We start from the raw sequence: 24,221 nt of genomic DNA on the forward strand, positions 1-24,221 counted from the left end.
TGTATATTCAGCAGCGGCGGCGCCGTTTTCCTCTCCCATCCCCCCGCCGCGATGCTCAGCAGCAGCAGGCCGGACACCACGCATGCGCAGACTGTTCCAGGACGCGGCGGCCGCCGTATGTGAGTGTGTGAAGGAAGAAAGAGCGACAAGTAACCGGCAGCGGCGGCGGATCTCCTTCCTTCTCTCCCCTTCCCGGCCAGCCCGCCGCAGCAGCCATGTCGGGACGTTCGGTCAGAGCCGAAACACGAAGCCGGGCTAAAGATGATATCAAACGGGTTATGGCCGCCATCGAAAAAGTACGAAAATGGTAAGGAAGAGACAACAAAGGGGCGGAATGGGAGGAAGCCTCGGTGTGACCGGGAGCAGGGCGGACGCGGACACCTGGCGTCCCTCAGTCCCTCCACATTCTCCACGAGCTCCCGCCAAAGGCGGCGGCCATTGCGGCTCAGTCCCGGCCGGCGAGAGTGGAGGCAGCTCGGCGCCGGCTGCCCATGGTGGCCGCTCCGGGGGCTCCTCATCCACCTCCCGGCGGCGGCTCTCACTGATGTCCCCTATCAGGCAGGGGGGAGAGATTTAAATTTAGCGCTTTGGCCCGGAGACTCGGAGCTCCCTCCCTCGTCCCTTGCCTCCCGCTCACTGCTGCTGCTGGCACCAAGATGGGGCCGGGGGAGGAAGTGCTGCGGTCCCGGCTCTGCCTGTCGCCGGCTGCATGGGCCGCCATGTGCCATCACCACCGGTGTGTGGCCGGTGCAGCACGTACCCAGCAGCCTGCGCCTCCTGCACCGTACACGCCGGGTGGGAAGTGTGTCCGGGGGCCGGGGAGGTCACCGCCCGCAGCTCGGCTGCCCCGCTCTGTATAGCTCCCACTCGGATGTTCTCGTGGATTTATTGCTTTGTACCTGCACGTGAGCAGGAGAAATCTAAATACACAATCTCCTGTCTTTATTGTAGCATTGTGCTAGCCAATGGGAGGCTGCTCGCTTATTGTGGGATGACCTTGGTGCTGCTATTGGACAGTCATTTAAATGTCCATATAGTATCTACAGAATGAATAGTGGCCAGTTCTAATTAAGGAAAGCAAATCACTTGTGCAGTACTGTAAACCATTTGTAATGTGAGGTGGTAATGGACACACGTATACATTGCGTTTATTATAATGACACCAGTTATCCTTGGTGCCCATGTGGTGGTGGTGATTCTGGCATATTTTCATGACACACCAAACTTTAAGGTGGCGATTTAGTTGTTTAATGGGCACACACTATTTCATATTGATGATCACTTAAGACAGGGTGGTATGCAATTGTTTGGGAACCCATATTGGTACTCTTTACCTAGAAGGGCGCCAGCGATTGAAATCGCGGTCGTCGGGGGTAAAAATCGCGGTCATCGCGGGTAAATCGGGATGGCCGCGATGACCGCGATTTTCCCATAGGGAACAATGTTAAAACGGCAGATTGACCGCGATTTTACTGTTAAATGCCTCAATGGACCCGATTTGGGGCCAAATAGGCCAAATTAACCCTTAAATGTCCCCCCAAATTTTTAACGCCACCCCACGATCCACGCCAACCCGTGGCGAGCGGCGGCGGTACGCGTCCTCCGACCTTTTCATGCCCTACTATCCACTAGGGCGTGGTGTGAGAATATAATAGTGTGGCGAGCGCAGCGAGGCGAGCGGACGCGGATACCTTCACAGGTAGACGCGTCCCCTCGCGGGCTTCACAGGTGTCCGCCTCGCCACGGACACCTGTGAAGCCCGCGAGGGGACGCGCATAACTGTGAAGGTATCCGCGTCCCCTCGCGGGGCTCGCTGCGCTCGCCACGCTTCGGGCTCGGTGGCTCGCTGCGCTCGCCACACTATTATATTCTCACACCACGCCCTAGTGGATAGTAGGGCATGAAAAGGTCGGAGGACGCGTACCGCCGACCCTCGCGGGCTCGCTGCGCTCGCCACGCTTCGGGTTGGCGTGGATCGTGGGGTGGCGTTAAAAATTTGGGGGGACATTTAAGGGTTAATGGGCTCTGTGGCCCATTTAACATTGATTCCTATGGCCAAATCGGGTGGATTGAGCCATTTAACAGTAAAATCGGGTCCATCGCGCCTTTTAACATTGATTCCTATGGGAAATCGGGAGCATCGCGTCGCGGGCATCGCGGGTACATTTATGGCCGGCCGCGACGCGACCGACACGATTTCCATGTTTAACATTGGTTTCAATGGGAAATCGCGGGCATCGCGTCGGTCGCGTCGCGGCCATACATAAATGTACCCGCGATGCCCGCGATGGGCGCCCTTCTAGGTAAAGAGTACCCCCATATTTTTTTGGTGCATTGATTGTGCCCAGAAGGACTGAATTTGGCCGCGCAAAACGACTAAATCCAGGTAAAGTACTTTGCATGACCTGAAGATTAACGCATGTCACATTTCTGCAAGTAGGAACAATTGAATAGCTGCTAGCAGGTGTGCATAGCAGTGGTGGCCACAGGGAAAAACATTGTAATTCCCCTCTATGGGGGGGGGGGGGGGGGGGGGGTTACATGTATCAGTCTTTTCAGTCTCCTATGTTGAAGCATGTCACCTCACAATCAAATTTTTATTGTGACTGGTACTTTTAAACATTCAATGATTTTGTGTCTCTAAAAATGCAATACATATATAGGGTTCCACAAGTTGATGTCGTGTTGAAGATTGGAGGTCAGATTCAGTTGATGTATTTGTAGAATGGGGGGCAAATTCAAATGATCACACCTGACCGCCTGGAGATATTCAAATTGCCATTTCGGTACTTATGTAGTATCTGGGCTGCCGATTTTTTGATTGTATGCCTTAAGTTAAGGCATACAATCAGATGCGATGCGATGCGATATCGCTTCGCTCGCCACGCTTCGGGCTCGGTGGCTCGCTACGCTCGCCACAGGTTTATATCCAACTCCATGCCCACTTGGATAGTAGGGGTATGAAAAGGACCCCTTTTTCCCATTGAATTCCATGTTAAAATGGACTCAGTCCATTTTAACATTGATTCCTATGGAAAAATCGGGTCATCGCATCGCATCGCATCGATGGTCGCATGCGATGCGATGCGATGTGCCCGATTCGACCCGATTTAGAAATCGGCAGCCCAGATACTACATAAGTACCGCCATTTTTTATCATGCCCGTTAAGGATGGGTTTGGCTTGCATAGCGGCTAGACCTGACCAAGCTTATGGGTGCAATGTAAAAAGTCCCATTTGTGCACCCAAACGGGCAGGTGCGAGCTGAAGTGATGGCACCAGCAACCACAGGGGCCTGGAACTACATTTGAATAGCTCAGTTGGGCACCCTCTAGTGGCTGCTGGTGTGAAATAAGTTGAATCCGGCCCTAAAGCTGGTCATACACTGTGACTTCTCCCCTTGATCCTGGGCAGCAGGATCACATGCAATATAGTATGTGGCCCTGTTGCATATTGCATGCAATCTCAGTTAAGCCTATTGCAGCGATCCGACCTCTCTTCTGCAGTCGGTGCAACTCACAAGCTCCGATACAATGTGCATGGAACTGTGCATTGCATCTGGCATCAATCACATGCGATTTTGTCACTTTTCATACAATTCATCATTGCAATCCCATGAAAAGTGACCAAATCGCATGAGAATAGCCCTAGTGTATGGGCACCATTAATGTGTAAATTAATCTCATTGTGTGCATTATTATAAATTGTTCCCAGAGCAAATCTCTTGTTTTTTGAAGTTATACCTGTTCAACAGAGAACCTGATTTCTGTTGACATGATTGTCTTTTACTTGAAGACATTAAGGTCGCTTCTAACTACCCCCTTTCAGGGAAAGTAGTGGTTATCTTGCCCAGAACCTAGTTCCATATCATCACTGACCATGCTTTTTGCACGTGCTTTGTGAGTAGGTAAGTCCTGTTTTGGTAGCAACAGGGTGGTAGCTCTCTGCTCGCAATAAAGTATTGCGATCAGTCAATTTAGTAACGATCATGGTTATGATCTTGCTGATTTTTATCTGCACGTCCAAAAATGGAATCTGGTTTAAGTTCATAGTATATGTAAATGTGATAGAACAGGTTTTTTTTATTTTTTTCAATCAAATAAGTTATTAGAGCTCCCTCTCAACAATATCAGCACATCATCAATATATCGCTTATATAAAGAATCTGGTCTCTTACTACTTTTGTGAAGAATGAGCCAACCTATTTATCAAACATGAATTTGCAAAAGCGGGTGCCACAGAAGATCCCATGGCACAACCGCTTACCTACAAACTAAAAATAGTTCCGGGTTAGCACAAGTCTTATAGTGCCCATACACTTGTGCGATCGGATGCGATGCGACTTCCCATCGCATTTTAAGTACTTTTTTCCAGCACCCGGTGTCACATGCCACCTGCGATTACACATCAGGTGCTGGAAGGGCTGGCGGGTCTCAGTGCTTTAGCACATCGCAATGTGATCTAGTTCAAAACGCACTGCCCTAATTGCTCGGTGTATGGGCACCTTTAAAGCTTCCACACATCTGATCCATTTTTACACAAATTAGCTTGTGTTTTTTTAAAGATAACCTCAATTAGCATACATCAGCATCTCTGTTATGTAGCTAGGAAATTATTATATTGCATGCTGCTTCCTATTAAAGCAAATTCTACAGTAGCACAAGTTGGCAATGACATGTATTTCTATGTTATTATAGTGCAATATGGTGATTTATAGTGAGAGACTGATTCATTTTTCTCTTGCGTATCTTTGACCTATTCTGATACAGAGGACTCTATTTTACTTGCAATGCTATATTGTTCCATTAATCGAACGTATGATCATACAGAAGGCTAGTGTCATGCTAACAGTGAACATATTCCGCCATAGGCATCCATGAGAAACAGCTACTGTTAATATAATCAAGCTTTTGTAAAACACTTCTGTTCTTCGTTGATTTCAGAATCACTTTGCATTTTTAACAACTTTTTTTTTTTTTTAAATCAGTACTTCAAAGCATCCAAGAATTATGTAATTAAAATGATCTTCTGTACTTGGGTTTCTTTGCTATAGTTTATTAAAAGCACTTCTGGCATGCAATTATTACAGTCTCTAAAAAGGCTCCTTATTTTTACCATTATTGTTAGCCTATTATAATTTTTTTATACCAACTTAAACCTGGATATACACCTACAGATTTATCTGTCCAATCTGGTGGGAACAAAAACCTGGGAATGTATGCCAATCAAAAATGTGTTGCCAAACACTGGAAAACAGACAATGGTCAGTCAGACAAATAGTTTTTATCAATGTGATAGAACACATTTTTCCATGCAATTGTTTTTGTCTGTTTTTTAGCATTTGGGAGAACATGTTGATTTTGCTCATATACATTTCCAGGTTTTGTTTCCACCAGACAGATTGGACAGATAAATCTGTAGGTGTGTAACTAGCTTAACACTGAAGAAATTAGAACTGTTCAATAGTAATCGCATATGTGTATTATAAAGCTTTCTATATCTGTAGTCTATAGTCGACGCTTTCACAATTGGCTGGAGGAGGGAAGCCTAGGAACATAGAGGTCCCTGATCTCTCTGGATAAATGGACTGATGATTTAGAGAATGCTCTATCGTCCACATCTGTAAGGTCCAATATCAAGCTTTATGGGAGCATCCCTCATTTGTTCTGCGACATGGTAATAGAGGGAAAGCTTATCACATGATTTAGTTTGTGCTTAGCCTAACCCAGGAGTGGAGGGCAGACTTGTGATCTTCCCTGGAGGAACAGTTACGTGAGCTGCAGATGGAAGTTCAAAAGAGGGGATGTGGCTTGCCATTATTAAACTGGGTTTGGCCTCCGCAGGAAAAAAACAACAACACATTGTCTGCCAAAGGGCAAAAACACACTCCCACCTTGGGGGGAAATAACATACATTACATTGCTCCAGCCCCCCACAAACGTTGCATGTCAGAGAGAGGAGTTTCACCTTGTACTCAGTCATGCCAGGAATGCTGCTTGCATTTATGAGAATGAGCCTTGAAATGGTCCTTCCTGAAATGGTTCATGTAGCACAATGGTTCCCAAACTTTCTGTAATCACAATGCACTAAGTCAGTGGTTCTCAACCTTGCTCCTCAAGGACCCCCAACAGTGCATGTTTTCCCGGTCACCTGGCAGGTGCACTTGTTGTTATTCATTGACACATTTTAAAAGGTGGAGCTAATTATTTCACCTGTGACTCTGGAGACCTGGAAAACCTGCTCTGTTGGGAGTACTAAAGTGTCAGCAGTAGCTAGGGGGTGGACAGGGTTGTGCTTCTGTTTGTTCACATATTTGTGTGGTTACTGGACCACCATGATACTCCTGCATGTTCCCTACTGCACCCGGTTTGGTAACCACTGATACAGTGATTGAACCTTGGCCATAACTACCTTGTTTTTGGTTTTTTTTTTCAGGGAAAAGAAATGGGTAACTGTTGGAGATACCTCTCTTAGGATTTACAAATGGGTGCCTGTAGCTGAGCCTAAATCGGAGGATGTAAGTTATTTTATTTGCATGTTTCCTGTGCTGATTACTAAATGTCTTATGATGATCGTTGGTGGTCGATAATGAATATTTCAACCTTTGATTTGTCTTTCTCTAGATTCAGCTTTATATGCCTATGGGTACCTGAGCACTGCATTATTTTTAAACAAATTGAAGCAAAGTTCTGAAAATCTGTTGGTGTATTACCTCAAATAGTGTACTTACAAGGGCCAGAAAGCACCAAACCTCATCACACCAACTATGTCCCTGCCTCCTCTTCTATCCTTATGCGGAGTTTGAGAAGCCCTGCAAGGACTTTATGTAGTTATGCCGCAGAGATTTTTTTTGGAGGGGGGCAGAGGCAATAGAATAGAAAATAATCCACTGGTCCCTTTTTGATCTATATTCTTCTCTTTTGCGATATATTTTTTTATCTTTTTTTTTTTTTTAAACCAATTTTGAACAGGTAGACTACTTCAGTCATTTATTTCTTTACATTTCTTTCCCTTCAGATTGAGTTGAAAGTGACAGATGAGAATTCGGGACTTCTGAGGCGACCAAAACCCAGTGGAAAAGTCAGATGCTGTCTTTTCTACCATTGTTTGTTTTTTAATGCTGAAGGGAGTGGGTTTACTACTAACACATTAGCATGGTGATTCCAACATTTCCTTAACACTCACTCAACTGAGTTTACTTCTAATAGTTATTGATGAAAGCACAGATTCTAATGAAAGTATAGCATTCATACAACTAACAAGGTTTCTTCACATATTTGGAATGAGTTTAGTCCTATATGGCCCATCAGAAACCCTACAGAAGGCAAAAAAGAGATTTGGAAAAAGCAGTGTTCTCCAGCTCCGTGATTGTAATGATAGAAAACGGATAATGTTTCTTAAACCAACACTGGCCAATGCCATTGCCAAATTATGTAAATGTCACAGTATTACCTATATATGGATTCCTATAATCAGAGTATATAGCACGGATGGATGCAGGAAAGCTATGTTACAGCAGTATTTTGTTACAGTATATCTAATGTATAGTCATTGGCTATTTGAGCTTTCATCACTCCTTCAATACCTACCTATAGTTCATGTAGTGCTCTTATCTGTGTACCTTTTGTGTTATTCACAATGTGACCTGATGTACATTGCTTTTCTAATATATTCTATTTTAAAGGAGATTATCATTAACAGGTTCTTCTATAGCGCAGCAAATTCTGTTGCCCTTTACAAATTGGAAACAGTGATAAAACAAACTTGGTAGTTACAGACAAAATGGTAGGAAGGCCCTGCTCATAAGCTTCCAACCTATAGGATTGTAGGAGAGGTACCTATAATTGCAGCTTCAGAGAGACTTTTGTAGGTTGGAGTCAGTCCAATTATGTGCATGATTGTATCATGGCAGTGGAATTAATGTTGGCATTGGCTAAATAAAAAAAAAAAAAATATATATATATATTTTAAACCCATCGAAGTGCGTAAGTATTCATTAGTAGGCATACACCATAGTCTCTGCACTGTCTTAGCATTGTTCCGAATTAATATTTTCATCACCTTTCGCCGGATTTGGGGGTGCACAAAAAGAACAAAGCTAGCTAATTACATCTAGAATTTTAATGACTCAGAAGTTTAGAATTGGATTGCAAATGTAATTCGCATTTAGAGTTCAGTATGACAAAGGCTAGCAGTATCCTCTGCTTGTAGTTTGAGTTGTCCGTTAATGTCACTTCGGTTTCCTTCCCAGTAATTGTACTCTGAAGAAATCTAAGTGTGCAGTATTTAATCAAGCTGATTGGCTAGGTCACAGCAGCCATCTAATTTGTCTTAAGTAGCAATTTTGTGAGCAGTGAATTCATTCATAAACCTCCTGGGTTTCAGCCTTGGACCAAAGTTTATCATTTTCAGAAATGTTTCCCCTAAACTGCTGCATTCTCATTCATGGGACCTCGACAATTTTACTTAATAAGGGTATCATCTGTAAAATAAAAAATAAAAAAACTATAATCCTCTTTTAAAGATGCAATGTCAACTACAAAAAGTATACAAAAACTTCTTGTCAGGCTCTTCTCCTTGAGTCCTGTTGGCGAAAGTGCGCTATATAAATTAACCCTACTTCTCATTTGCTATAATATACACCTTTCCTGAATGGAATTACAATATTTGAAGCTCACAAAGGAAAAGTTTATTTGAATAAATGAGGAAGTCCAAGGTGATATAACCGACTGTTTAGTGTGTAAGTAAAACAGTTGTTGCCCTCAGTACTGGACCACCGTAATCGTACCAATGTTTATAAAGTCATTTTGTGGCGTACTTTGCCAGATTATAATGTAAATAAATGTCCAGTTGCAGAATGGGACTTTGTAAACATGTCGCTTCATTTCCCACAGCCATCTCATCGTGCATACGCCATGGACAGGCTGCTTATTTCTCCACAATTAGTAACAACTATAAGTACTTTACAATCTACTAGATGCCTAAAAGATAGGTGTAATGCTAGGTTATTACAGCTCCGGCTAGGCTGGAGAGTGCAGTAAATGAATGAGTCCATGTATTCATCTTTCAGCAAATTGTTAGTCCATACAATTGATCCAGATAATATTCCTGGTTGTTTGAATGGCCAATTTTGACTTTGTCCAGTATTGTGAATGCTGCAACCAGGAATCCTTGATGTGCACTAATAACGGCAGATCTAGTGATGGGAAGCTGCAGTTGGTTTGCTCCTGGTATTATCTATTCATTCCCTCTGTTCTCTGTTTCTCTAAAATTAGTTTTGGCTTTCTTTTGTCCATTTTGTTTTTCCAGAAGACCAAAAACAAGAAAAAAGCAAAGGATGAGAAATGTGGATCAGAACTGACAACCCCAGAAAACAGCTCCTCCCCTGGCATGATGGACATGCATGGTAAGTAGGGGACTAATGGTGTAATGAAAGCGGTTTTATTCTGTTGTTTTTTCCTTGTCTGGTGTTCTATTAACACTTTTCTAACTACCTAATGTTTATACGAACAGCTTGGACATGCAAATGCTGCCTGGGATTCTCACTTTACTAGTACAGGTCGGGTCTCCCTTCTCCGTGTATTCCAAAAACCGAAATATTCCGTAAACTGTGGTTTTTCAGAATATTTGGGGGTTTTTTTTGGCACCCCCTTTTTTTCCATACTTACCTCGTCCCCCAATGTCCACGGCAACCTTCAGGATGCTCCTCAAAGGCATCTCCAGTCCCAAGGGTGCATTGTGCAAGTGCGTCGGTGACTTCACCTGCGCAATGCACGCCTGGGACCGGAGATGCCACTGAAGTATGGGGGGGGGGGGGGGGGAAGAGGGGGGAATATTCTAGAACAATCCCTTAACCAAAATGCTTGTGGTCCCAAGTATTTCGAATAATGGATAGTCCACCTGTAAAGGATCCAGAGCGCGAGTGTCTTAATCTAATTAAAGGGAAATTAATAAATGGTGTCCCACGGTGGAAACTCGTATTTTGGCAATGATTTTGCCATGGGAACAGTCCTAGAGATATAGACTAGCTGTACATTAATGGATTACAGATCTACTCAAATATAAACACGCCTGCGCACTCTCGACTTATACCCATTAATTCCTGCTCTGGTGATAAGAGCACGCTTATGGAGACCTCTTATAGTTGCATTAAACCATTAACAACCATTAAAGTTGTGCAGCAATGTGTGTAGTGAATGAGACGAACAATTTATAGTATATAGTTAGTGTATTATTTATTTCTAATAAACATGTATCACTGCTTCTGGATCCAACAATTAAACAGATATAATGATGAGACCAGGCAATAAGACTCTTTATCTATGCCCAAAACTGCAGTAGGTCTATAAAAGGTTCAGCAGATCTATGATTAGTGTATTTTATATTCACTATTTTGATGTAAATCATACAAGCTCCCAGAGTTATCTTTATTTTTTTTTTTCTTCGCACTACACTAGACCATTAGGGAGGGAAACAACAGCGTTCTATTGCTTTTTCCACTACATCGCGGCATATGCGATACCCGCCATCTCACCTGGCAGCTCCTGGGCAGCAGGATTGCATAGGATACATCGTATGTGGTCCTTTTGCATACACTGTATCGTATGTGATCCTTTTCCTGGCTGCGGGATCCGATGGAACCTTCCTTGGTGCAGCAGTGACCATCTCTGGTTCTGATGCGCACGGGACTGTTAAATTAACACTTCTATTTATTTCATTAGATAACAAAACCTTATGTAAACTCTGTTATGGTCTGTATAGACAGGTCACTTGCTGTTGTCTTCTGTGGTATCCGGACAGATCATAGTCTGACTGATGATAGACAGTCAAAAGGTAGACAGTCAAAATGGTTTAAAGGTCGACACACAATAGGTCGACAGGGTCATAAAAAAGGTAGACCTGCATTTTTTTACAAAATTTTCAGCCGACGTGCTGACAGGCGGTATTTCATGCCCTAGTGTGCCAAGCGCAGCGAGGCATTGAGCCCGAAGCATGGCGAGGGGACGCAATACACTTAGACAGTGTCCATGTCGACATAGGCACCCTTAAAACATTAAAAACCCATGTCGACCTTTTGACCCTGTCGACCATATGACCATAGTCAGTCTATGTTTTATACCATAACCGTTTTCTGTGGGTTTGTAGCTGACTAAGCGCTTGCTGATTTGCTAGTATCAGGTGAATGGGTTTGCCCCATGCTGAATTAGTACCCTCTGTATAATCAGGAGAGCAGACTCTACAACCTTTTGAGTTGGAAATCATTCTGTTCATAAATTGGGTATTTAGAGTAGATCACTGTGAGAATTCAATGGAATGACTGCTCATACATATGGATCTTAACATGCATCTGAAAGCCCAAATAGTGACTGAAATAGCGTATAGATATCACAATCCCCTCGTAATTTGACTGACAGGATAGATAAAACGCAGGTGTGCCCAGGCAATTTAGGGTAGGGTCTGTGACGTCCGCTCCGGCCTTGATCAGCCTGTCTCTGTCGAAGGGTCAATCTTACTCACATTTTCAGATTGGAAAAATCATTTGATGGTTCGGGAATTGCGTATAGATTTGCAGGTGAATAGTGATATTTCACTTGAATATTTGTATAGGGTGAGTTTTTTTTTTTCTGTCTGGGCCGCAGCTATCTACTCGCAGTCATTTGAAAATTTGCGGATGAGCAATAAGGTCTGAATCAGGCCCATTACAAGCGCTAAGCTGCCTTTTATAACGAATAGCAAATTGTATACATGCAGTGCTGCGTTGTTTTGATGAATGACCACGTTATTAAGGACTTCTACCTTTTTCAGATGACAACAGCAACCAGAGCTCTATAGCTGATGCATCCCCAGTTAAACAGGAGAACAGCAGTACCTGCAGCCCTGCCCCTGACCACATGAACACGCAGGCAGACAGCACAGAGATGAAATCGGAGGAAGCCCATTCTAACGCAAGTGAACACCAGGACTCTGAAGGTGCTAATATCCTTATTCTCTATGTAATTTTAACACCAGAGCCTTATAAATTGTAACGGTGTGTTTAAAAGTTATGACTTAAAAGAATACATGTTTTGAAATATTCTTAATATTAAAATTCTTAAGGCATTACTTACATTAAATTACAATATAAGCGGTTATTTTGAGCCAATTGCCCAACAATAGAACTTGTACAGCCAGTATTGGGGTTTATATCCTTACAATGGATATACGTTGGCACAAATATCTGAAGAGACAGGATATATATATATAAAAACAGAACAAGCCCTTACAGGTTGCAATGGCTGCAGAGGGTAATGCTCATGAACGCCTACAGATTAGAACAGTGGTTCTCAACATGCAGTCACAACCGGTCATGGTTTTTGTCTTTGAAAACAGGTGCGATTACCATATATACTCGAGTATAAGCCTACTTTTTCCAGAACATTTTTTATGCTGAAAAAGCCCCCCTCTGCTTATGATCGAGTGAGGGTCCCACTTGAGTCAATACGTTTTCACAGTTTTTTTGTTGTAAAATTAGGTGCCTCAGCTTATATTCGGGTTGACTTATACTCGAGTATATACGGTAAATCACCTGTACACGATTAAAGCAATCCTGAAACCATTATGTCTTGGGGGTATTTGTGGGGTGGAGTTGTGAATCCGTAGGCTAAAGAAACCAATTGGATTAGTCGGGATCCAGACAGAATGCCAACAAAATCATCCTGACATTCAGAATAACAGATCCCAGCGACTGTTAATCCTACCCATAACTGGTCCCCTCCTGCAGCCTATCTTCCATCGTGACCGCAACCCATTAAGACTGTAGCTGTAATAGCTCAACAGAAGTAATATTTTGTAGTATGATATACTGAAAGAAAACATGTCCCCTTTTACCCTTTTTTTCACATAGATACATCTAAGCAGTCACAACAGCTTTAATTAACTTTTATAAAAGTATTTTACTGCTTCTGTGAAGTTGCAACCGGTAGCTGTAAGGTGTTGATGGTTAGAGAAATGCTGTGGCTTGCTCCTCTCCTGCACCAGAGACACAGCACTGTATTAGTGGATATAGAATAGCTGGCTACTCTGCTTGTTTGGGGAAAGCATTTCCTACAATGATAAATGTTGCATACAGACCACAACCACCGCTGTTTATTCTCACATTACCTCATTGCAGTTGGTATCTAAACCTTGATAAGCGGTTTCTCGAATTGCAACAAAGAGCCAAAAAGACACTTATAAGAGTAGAATGAGTCCTCGCATGCTGAATAGGGCCACTTTGACGTGAACATGGAAATAGTTTATGAGGACACATCTGTACTTTACAAAACTCTGTAGTTATTTTCTGCATGTCCTGAGAATGTTGTGTTTTGGGCTAACATTTTTCTTTTGAAACATTCTAGTGACTTCAGGACAAAATTCCCAATCATCGGTTGAAAGTTCATTAACTAGTTCAGAGAAAACAGAAACACAAACTTCGGTTGATAAAGAGATTGCTACAGAGACCTCTAAAAATTCTCAGGTAATGACCAAATCGGTAGGCCAACCAAATGTTCTTTTCCCAGATGTTCTTAATTTGAGTGATAAGCCACCAGCTATTCAGCTGCTAACTGCCATGTTACATGCTGGGTTTGAAAAATGAGTTAGGAGCTAATTGGCTGGTGGTTCATCAGTCTCCATTTTATCACTTTTCAAGCTTAGTATAGCTGGCCCCAAGCTGTTTCTGATAACCAAAAATCAAATCATATCTTATTGAACCTTGTAGAACAGCTACTTTATTTGTGATTTTAGCACAGTCTTAATTCATTCCTTTTAATTAAAACCTTGAGTGCTAATGATGTTTGACACCTCTTTTGCATGTACATTGAGAATGTTGAAAACCAATCAATGACTGTTGTACCTTTTGGTAATGGACAATTAAGAAAAAGAAATGCATCTTTAAAAAAAAATATATAAAATATATTGTCCTGGTGGCCAAGCACTCCAGCCAAAAGTAACAACGTCCTGGTGCTCACCAAAGAAGACCCGATGCGGGCCAAATATATATATACTCACACTGCCGCGGCAGCGAAGGGAGCACTCAGTGGTAATGAAGTAAATCCAACAGGAATCTTTTTGCAACGTTTCGATTTATTTACAAATCGTCATCAGGTATAAAGAAAAATAAAACAATGCTCACCTTATATCCCCTACACCCAAGTGCACGTCGTCGCACATTTCCCGCGGCCGGCCACTCACACCATCAGCGCGCGTCACAGTGCCGCCCGTTGTCATGGTCACGTATCCACACTACGTGTCCCACACCATGGCAACTGGCGTCTCCTGATGACGCCGCAGCCCGACAATGGAGAACCAAACCACGTGGTCATCGCGGCTGACATGTAAATAAAAACAAAGATGACAGACGAGAACAAGGGCGATCTATGCACACATGCTATAAGTATTGGCATGATCCGTATAATCTACAAAGCTGTATAAATAATATATTTCAATGGCACAAACCGGCACATATATAAAAATATACATCAATCGTACATCAAAGAATCACAATACAAAAAATGCAGAAAAAATATTTTTACAGGAAATATACAACACTCATAAATACCAGAAGGACCACATATTACATTCTATAGAAAGGCATGTAGACCAAGATGGTCATTAAGTCCAAATGGGACCATGGTTCTCAAACGGTGTATCCACCGTGATTCACATCATATTTACATACTTGTAACTGCTGTGCTATTACTGGTGCCTGTCCTTGTGTTTACCCCTATAGTTTGTAAGCTTGCAGCAGGGCCCTCCTACCTCCAAGTCTGTCTGTTGTTGCCCAGTTTGTCTTATCACTGTCTACTATTGTAAAGCGCAATGGAATCTGCTGCGCTATATAAGAAACTGTAAATAAATAATTGTAACAAGGCTAATGATCTATTACCTCCCCTTAATCTAGCAGGAATATGGTCTATGATCATATAATGTAGGTTAGCCATACTGTGTCCGGCCAGTTCAAAATGTCTTGCAACTGGCTGATCACTAGTACCAGAAGCAAGCTCTGCCCGGATAGAAGCACGGTGTCCTGCCATTCTATCCCGGAGAGTTCTATCAGATTTCCCCACATAATGCAACCCACACGGGCATGATATAAGATATACTATGAAGCATTTGGTGCATGTTACTTTATGTCTGATGAGATAGCGTTTACCAGAGACCGGATGGCAGAAACTATCACCTGCAGACATGCTCCTGCAAGTAATGCAGTTTAAACAGCGAAAACAACCATTGCGTCTCTCCAAAAAGGTAGTGGGGGATGCACTATCACGTGGGGTAATGTCAGCCCGGACAACCCAGTCCCTTACATTCTTCCCCCTAGTATAACAGGGCATGAGGGACACATCAGATAACCGTAGGGTGTCATCAGTACTAACCAAGGGCCAATGCCTCCTCGAGATATTCCTAATGGCATCACTGGCTGTACTAAAATGATTTACCCAAGGCATTTTTTTCTTAACATCAGTAGTTTTAGACTTGGATGATAATAAGTCTTCTCTCGGTTGTGTAAGGGCTTTCCTTTTAGCACAGTTAAGGAGGTCTAAGTCATAACCTCGAACCAAAAAGTTTTTAATCTCCATTGTCGGGCTGCGGCGTCATCAGGAGACGCCAGTTGCCATGGTGTGGGATACGCAGTGTGGATACGTGACCATGACAACGGGTGGCACTGTGACGCGCGCTGATGATGTGAGTGGCCGGCCGCGGGAAACATGCAACGACGTGCACTTGGGTGTAGGGGATATATGGTGAGCATTGTTTTATTTTTCTTTATGCCTGATGACGATTTGTAAATAAAGCGAAACGTTGCAAAAAAAAGATGTGTGTGTATGTATGTGTGTATGTGTGTATGTATATATGTGTGTGTGTGTGTATGTTACCCAGTCCCCACTGGTAACTGCTACTCATGTATAGTTGATGAAGGGGGCCAGACTGTAATGGTGACCTTGCAATGATGTGTCAGGGGTTAAGGAGTCATCTGAAAGTTCTTATGAAACCCCGTCCTAGCACATACCCTGCTGTGTGTGCACTTGTTTGGAAAGGGGGAAGTCCACTGTGTTTTTTCTTTAAAAGGTGGTCAGGATTTATACACTCTACACTGCAGAAAATATTAAAGACTGTAGGCATCTGTGACTGCAATGCCAACCTAGTAGTGTAGGGTGGGGGCAACTTAGCACATATAAACATGGTATATGGGCACTTGTGTAGTTTCATGGCGCCGTGCGTCGGAGTCCCCTTACTTATATGTAAGTAATACATGTGCTGAATGCTTCCGTCAGGCATCGGCATACATCGGGGACCATGTGGCGCCCAGCAATAAGACTTTACAACTCCTTCTAAACCCGCCCCTGGCCTCCCATTGGCTAGTATCGCAGAATTCCAGAGGCGGGTTATGGAGTGTGTGAAGCTGATTCCCGGGCACCACATGTGTTGGTGTATACAGTGCTGGAGAGCCCTGGTGGAACCATCCAGCGCATATATTATATACCCGATAACATCTATGTGTACTATATGGTCGACACTGATTTTAGGTATAGGGTAGATCTTTCCCTATGCTAGCTTCAGTGAACTCAAGAGAGTCAATATTACAAATTATGTAGTCTCTAACTAGTTATTGTCTGATGATCAGGCCAGACAGTAACACGCTAAAAAAAAAATGGTTTTCTAGAGAGAAGGGTGGTGGATTAGAATGCTCAGATTCCTCCATCTTGTATTAAATAAATGCATTCGATTATCTAGTTTTCATGAAGGTATGCCTGCTGTCTATACCTTTTTCTTCTTTGTCTTTATATTTTTCGAGATGGGCAAAAGTAGCAGAAAGTGTTTAGTTATCAAGTGCGGCTTTTAGTATGCGATTGGTGGGTTCTGAATGATGAAGCAAGAACCCACTTGCAATATGAAGCAATAACCATGTGGGGATATTTTTTTTCAGAAAAATCTGTTTTCTGAAAATAAAATATATATAATTTGAAGCTACTGCATAAAAAAATCTTAATTAACATAGCAACTCACACGAGCAGCTCACAAATTCTGAAATAGGTTCATTATACCCCTTTTTAGATCTGCTACCTGTTATTTTGAGTGCCGGGTCATTTTGTCAGGTGCAGTCAGACCCCCTTTTACACACTGAGCAGCGAATTACTGGGTTATAAATGTCAAACCAGTACTTTACTAAATTACACGGATATTTCTTCAGTGTAAAAGGGTCAACCCGGGTTGCAAATCCCAGGTCGCGACCCTGGTAAAAAAGCAGAGTTGGCAACTCAGGATTTAAGACCCAACCCGGGGCCTAAATCCTGAGTTGCCAACTCTGCTCAACACGACCCTTTCACACTGAACAAAGAAATGGGTAGAACTGCTTCATCCGGTAATTTGATGTTCGGTGTAAAAAGGGTATTACAGGTGCAAGAAAATTCTCAAAAGTGTTAACTCACCCCAGGGTGGTCAGGGAAAAGGGGTAAATTACTGGGGGTAATGGACGGTCTTGCTACAGACACAGCTAGGAATGCGTATGAATCTATATTCATGCCTGGCTGTGTCTCTGTAGCACGGCCCTCCATTACCCCCAGGAATTTAATTTAATTGCATATACAATCTATATATAGATTGTATATGCAAGCCTGGCTGTGTGTGTTACAGGTCTCTAGTGTACAAGACCCTTGTGTATAACACGCTTCCATGCGTGAGGCCCCGGGCCCTGCCTCCAAGTCAAACTGCTTCTTCAGTAGAGTCGACTAGTTGCTGTGCCACCTCTGGTGCATGCAGTCTGTACTGCCGTTGCAGCACCGAGTTTCTGTGCCTGGTTATAGGCTCCTGTCAAGGTATACCCTTCCCTAGTCTAGGGGAAAAAAATGCCAGTCACTTTACCATCTTGAAATACTGACACAAATAGTTGCCTGGACGTCACATTATCAATGGCTATACCATACACAGTGGCAGCCATTGATGATGATGATTACCATGTATGGCTGTGTGCGGTACAAATTTTGTACCACACACGGATTCAGTATTAAATACCGGCGGTCGGGATCCCGCGTTCAAAATCCCGACAAGGGGGGGGGGGGGGGGGGCGTGGATCGGCACGCTAATTTATTCTCCCTCCAGGGGTGTCGTGGACACCCACGGAGGGAGAAAGTGTCTGGATTTCGGCCGTCGGGATTCTGAATGCTGGGATCCCGACCGCCGGGATTTAAACTGCATCCCCCACACACAGCCATACATGGTAATCATCATAACCATCCATTGTTGCCATGCTGTGTACAGTACTTGCAGGATATACATCAAATTTTAAGGGTTGTAGAGGTCTAATAGTGTCGACTAGTCATTTCCAAATGTAACTGAAAATCCCTAATATATACCATCTGCTATTACTGATGCAGGTATCTACTAGAACAGCAACACATTTTGAGCCATTGATAGGGAAAATGGCTTAATTGTTGACAGGAATACTGTAATGAAAATGCATGTAAAGTTGTGCATCCGTAACAGCGATAGCACAACTTCTTAGACCTGCTTTGTAACCCATAGTGAGTGCCACTGGACCTACTTCCTCAGCAGTTGCAGAATGGATGTAACATTGGGGTAGATGTATGAAGCAGTGGTAAGGGAGGAGAAGTGATAAAGTGCCTTGTACTTTATCACCGGCCAATCCGCTCCTGACTGCCCCTTTTTAAACCCAGCCTGTAACTTAACAAGCAACAACAAAAAACTGGAACAGCGCTGTGCAAAATAACCAAATTAATTTAAAATAATCACATATATGGCCAACAGCACAGAAAATACTAACATACATTAAATTATTATATACTCAATTTCCCCTTGCTCCTTCTGTTAGAATGGTTACTATGCATGCGTTCTTCAATAAAACATCCTTTGATAGGAAATAACAGGTTAGTATATTTAATTTGTATCCAGTTATTTTGAGTCCCCCACTATGTGCACATATTAGTGGTATTACAGCTCAATTGAGGCCCAGCAATAAAGCTAAGGGATCCGGCTTCCAGTACCTAATGAGATACTCTGACCGCTGCTGCAGTCCTTATACTTGCTGTCTTGTCAGAGCATTCTCACTGGTTCCGTGTGCTGCCAGCAGCAATCCCCATGGGCCACCCCACTTAAAAAAAAATATTATGCAAATGATATGTAAAAGAAAGCAGCAGATCCAGTTTCAATATTTCTTCAAACTTTGAGTTCGATAATTTTGTTAAGTCCTTTCAGTACCAAGGTGCACAGCGAAATATCCAGTAGGCTTCTCTACTACATACTTTATTGAATCTATATCTATCTGTAACTTAACAGTCAGTAGCTGATTGGCCGGTGATAAAGTACCAGGCATTTTGGCACTTCTCCCTTATCACTGCTTCATACATCTACCCCATTTATAGTTACAAATCTGCCTAGGTTTCAGCTCGGTCATTTACTTTGTTTGTGCATAGCAGTCCGCCAACTGTCATTCCCAGTAACTCTTTGTCCAGAGGAAACTATTCTATGCCAGATGATCTTATTCTCTTTCTTAAAACCAATTTGTAAACTATTTTGTTGCTACCTTTGACCGCTTATCCATATTTTCTGATGCATACAGTAACTGTTCTGCTCTCTTCTCTCTGATAATAGGATTCTGATGATGGTGCCCCTCCGTGCAAAAAGACGAAAGGTGACAGTTCGCAGCAGAACACCGAATCAATGTAGACTATACAGCTGAATTTCTTTTTCTTTTATTTGGGGTCTGTTTACTGTAAGGTACATTGGTTATTGCAACAAGAGGACAGCCTTACTTTAAAGTATCTTTGTCTCTGCGATGAGAATAGGACTCTACTTTTTCAACCTACAAAGCAAAAATCCATCAATGCCTGGAGAGGACACCAGGACTTGAGGAGGCTGAAGTCTTTCTGTGAGAAGTCGGAATACCAAGCAAAGTCTGTTGAAGTAGTTGATGTAAACACTCAGGAGGGTCTACGCACTGTTTTCTGTAGTCATTTTTACATTTGTGTTGCTGCTGTATATATATATATATTTTCCATTTTGCTATTTAACATGTAAGATATTTAAAGATGGTACCTGTTCAGTTGTAAGCCTCCACATGAATTTACATAATTATGGTTTTGTTTATTGTGCCTTTTTGATCTAGGATTTTTTTTGTATTATTGTTTTTACATAATGATCCACGCAAGTGGGTGCGTTTTTATTTAGGTAAAGTCTAACACTTGTAGCAGAGTTAGAATTGGGATAAGCCATTTTCACATGTGGAGTTAAGCGTATCACTTATTTCTCTATCTGAATGCCTTCATTTACAAACTTTCCCATCCATGTCCTGTGCATTCCACAACCGTTATGTGTCTGCTAGTGTGTTTTGTAAAATCTTAACCTTCGTATAAATCATGTAACTAGGTATATCTATGTTCCAGGCAGCTCAATATTTTCCAATTTGCTCTAGATAATGGTTCATCCATATTTCTTTTTACTGTAAACCAATTGATTTTTTTTTTTTTTAGTTTTGCATTTTCTTCTGAGCTCAAGTGTTTAGTCAAACCAGTATTGTTTTTTTTATGCTACATATATTAATTTGCATACAATATATATTCCAACACTTTTAAATTTAAATGATGATGATAATTTATATATTCAGATTATGTAATTTCTTTGAAATTGTGGCAACAATCTCAGCTACTGGAAGAGAGCTCATGTTTGGGTGGGTAATAGCATTATGGTTTATAGGAAGGCTACAGCACTGCCTAGGTGAGTCTTGTGTACATACGGTTCCATTCCATGAAAGGCAGCACAATTCTACAGTGTTTGGCTTTACTATTGTTTAATAGTTCAGATATTTAATTGCTAGCTTTTTATAGTGTGTATTTTCCTTCCCTTAATATAGATTTAATTTACAATTATGTTTTATTAAGAAAATTTTATTCTTTTTAGTCTTTCCAAATCACTGTAAATTGGTAGTTCAGCCCATAAAAGGCTGTCTGATTCTCGCAGACTCTAGAAAGCTTAGTGGTGCTATCTCTTTAATGTGTTTGTATACACAAAACACTATGTTGACACAAAATGACAATACGTGTTAATTTATTGGGTGGCTGCAGTAATTTTCTAGCCAATAAATGTATTCCAAGGAAGACAAGTTGGGTCTATAAACAAGGGGGTATTGTGCAGGGTGTGGATCGTTTGGTCTACAGCAATTAGGTCGACAAGCATTGGGTCGACAGTCAAAATGTTGACGTGTGGTTTTTCACAATTTTTTTTTTTTACCTGAATGTCAACACTGTTGACACGGACACAGTTTGAAGTGCACCGCATCCCCTCGCTTTGCAAGCAATGCTTCGGGCACGGTGCCTCGCCACGCTGGGCACACTTTTTTTTATTCTCCCACCACGCCCTAGTGGATGGTAGGGTATGAAATACCGCATGTCGGCTCAAAAAACTGTGAAAAACCCCATGTCGACCTTGACCCATGTCGATCTAGTGGTGTCGACCCAATGCTTGTCAACCTAGTTGCGAAGACCTAAAGACTGTATCCCATTGTATCATGGAGCTGCCATGGATGGGATGCGCATTCCTGTCTGCCTGTCCTCCCTTCTGCGTTCCGTACGATTGTACATGAAGTTACTTCCACTGACCTAGCTGAAACTTGGTATGTCTCGTGTATGTCAGGGATGTCTCCCATATTTTGTATGGGAAATACATTAACAATCAGCTTCCCATGCAGTTATGTTTTTCTCTTTAATTATACATTCCCTATTAAAAGATATACATGCATTTAGCATTCTATGTATAACTTTCATTATGTGATCATTAAATACTACCTGATTCTCAGTGTTTTCCTCCATAAATTTGAGTTCTTAAAGATGCTGGAGCGAAGACTGGCTGTTTAGCTTTCATCTACATAAATTCACACGTCTAGCTAAAAAAAAAAATGTTCTCTTCCATTTTTCTATTAATGACCTTTTTGAATAGCCTGTTGATGTAATGTGTCAGGACAATGTCCGTTGTACATATTTGCTGCTGGTTCTGTCATCAGAATTTGTATGCTGCAGGGTTGTGGAGCATTCGTGGAGTCCTTTTCCTCATTCGTAGTATACCTCAAGATTTTACTATAAATGTGCTTTTTCTAAAAGCTGACACGAGCTAAAGTTGTTTGCTCCACACTACGTCTGCATCACCAGTATCCATGCACCGTGCATGGTCCACTATAAACATTGCTAAGATTTGCACATATTACCTACTTGGTAATACTTGTGTTGGCTGTAGTAATCTAAGAAGGAAATGTGTTAAAACTTCTGAAGAGTGGACAGGTGTTTCCCATAGCAGCTGATTCTAGATAGATTAATCAATTCAATTCTATGAAATTATAGGTAGAAGCTGATTGGCTGCTCTACTCTTTAGAATGTTTGATACATCTCCCCCCAAAGTCACAACACTCCCTCTTTAATGCTGCCAGGCATAAGCCACATCTATCACTATAGCTAGGATAGTGCACTAAAGATAATACAATATGGTTGGACACCTATTTCGTATACATGGATGCAAAGAACACAGCCTTTTGGTGAGACATTGGGCATTAGAAAAAGTTAACTACTTGAAAGAAATGTTAATATCTTTGCATGAAGTCTTTTACTGATTGGTTTGTCTCAGAGTGGTTTAAAAAAGTCTGATTCAATTTTAGTACTTTTGATAATATTTTACACAATCCAAATATATATTCCGTGACAGGTTTGTTCTGAAGTGGGTTTAATGGTATGTTTAATGAAATTGTTTTGTGCAAATAATGGCTTTTACAGTAAATAACTGTCAGGTTTTCTAAGTAAGGGAAGGTGAATATTGCTTTGCAGTGAGGTTACCGTGAATTTTGAAATGCATCAAGTGGGAATACAATTTGATACTGTTATTACCGCGTGTGAAAATGGGTGGTAGCCACGGGCTATGACACTCGGGGCTATATAATTAAAGCCCTTTTTCCCTGCTTTGTAAACTAACCCAAAGAATGCAGTAACATTTCTGGAATCTGAAAATGGGCTAGCTATTGGGAAGTCCTTTATCTGCGGGCTGCTGTCGGAGCTAATTGAACGGCACTGCTGCTTCAATTAGCCTGTGGTAAATTACAACCGCTAATTGATTGCCCCTCCCCCAAAGTCTGTGGCAATGAGAATAGGTGTCAAATAAACAATATGCTATCTGTTACCATACAATGGGGAATTATTGGATACATTTTTATTAATTCCCATTGGCTAATTGACAGGGTGGGCTACCTAATTCGAAGTAATTCAGTTATTGCAGACACACATGAAATTTGTGACTCCAAAGGTTACCTATAAAATCAGCTCTTCCTGACTATTTACATATGTCAAAACCCAAACCAAGCTTGAAAATAAGTAATTGGGTTGTTATATGAACAATTGTACCAATATTATCAGACTATATTTTAGGGAAGCCATATCTTGTGGACCAGATGTACCAGTAAAGGCCTAAATATTTGCAGTTTTCACAGTGTATATTACTCTAAAAGGAAAGATCTATAGAAGCAAAATACATTTTTTTTCTCTTTGACCTTCTGAATTAAAACCTGAATCCTAATGATACTTTACCTTTCCAACAACAGGCTGTGTGTGTGCATGCATTTATGTGTATGTATGGTATTTTAACTGCATTGGATCTTTGAAGCCATCAACTTCACAAATCTAGAGTTTAGCTTGCTTGTCAAAAAATCTTTCCAGCAAGGAGCTTAACTTTAAAATATATTGTATTTTATTTTTTTATCAGTATAACATCAATCCTAAGAACAGTTTATAAACCACTGTACACCTAAAAGAAAAAAATGGTTTAAGACCACTGACCTATGTATGTTCCTCACAAATGCATCATGTTCTGGATGTTTAAACTGGTTAAACTTCTGCTAGTTGTAACACTTTTTGCCCCCTCTATTTATTCTATTGGTAGTTATGGGTTTGTACAGTGTACAATTTTCTTCTAAAAATAAAATGATTACGGACATGTTTGTGGTTTTTTTTTACATGGTGACATGGTTTTGTAATAGTCTTGTTAATGCAGAGGACATGACCTATACCAGTGATGGCTAACCTTGACACTCCAGTAATTGTGTAGGTCAGTGTTGGCTAACCTTGACACGCCAGCTCTTTGTTGAACTACACTTCCCAATATGCCCTGCATCAGTTTTAGCATGGCCAAATAGTAAAACTGTAGCAGGGCATG

The 24,221-nt window shown here is 41.8% G+C and overlaps 1 protein-coding gene across 3 annotated transcripts; it reads left to right on the top strand.

The window, feature by feature from the left end:
• On the top strand, positions 1–24,002 carry BCL7A (BAF chromatin remodeling complex subunit BCL7A). 3 transcript variants are annotated; one of them, XM_083151313.1, is made up of 7 exons: positions 19–307; positions 6,435–6,516; positions 7,017–7,079; positions 9,309–9,405; positions 11,805–11,969; positions 13,376–13,494; positions 19,629–24,002. In XM_083151313.1, the coding sequence occupies exons 1-7, from the start codon at positions 216–218 to the stop codon at positions 19,701–19,703; spliced, it is 693 nt and encodes a 230-aa protein (XP_083007439.1). In that variant the 5' UTR covers positions 19–215; the 3' UTR covers positions 19,704–24,002. The 3 variants fall into 3 exon arrangements, with proteins under 3 accessions (XP_083007441.1, XP_083007439.1, XP_083007440.1); XM_083151315.1 differs by lacking the exon at positions 13,376–13,494 and having other exon boundaries at positions 1–307; XM_083151314.1 differs by lacking the exon at positions 7,017–7,079 and having other exon boundaries at positions 29–307.
• Positions 24,003–24,221: the final 219 nt, after the last annotated feature.

Source organism: Crinia signifera, chromosome 1 (genome assembly GCF_055691185.1).
Source record: "Crinia signifera chromosome 1, ASM5569118v1, whole genome shotgun sequence".
NCBI lineage: Eukaryota > Metazoa > Chordata > Amphibia > Anura > Myobatrachidae > Crinia > Crinia signifera.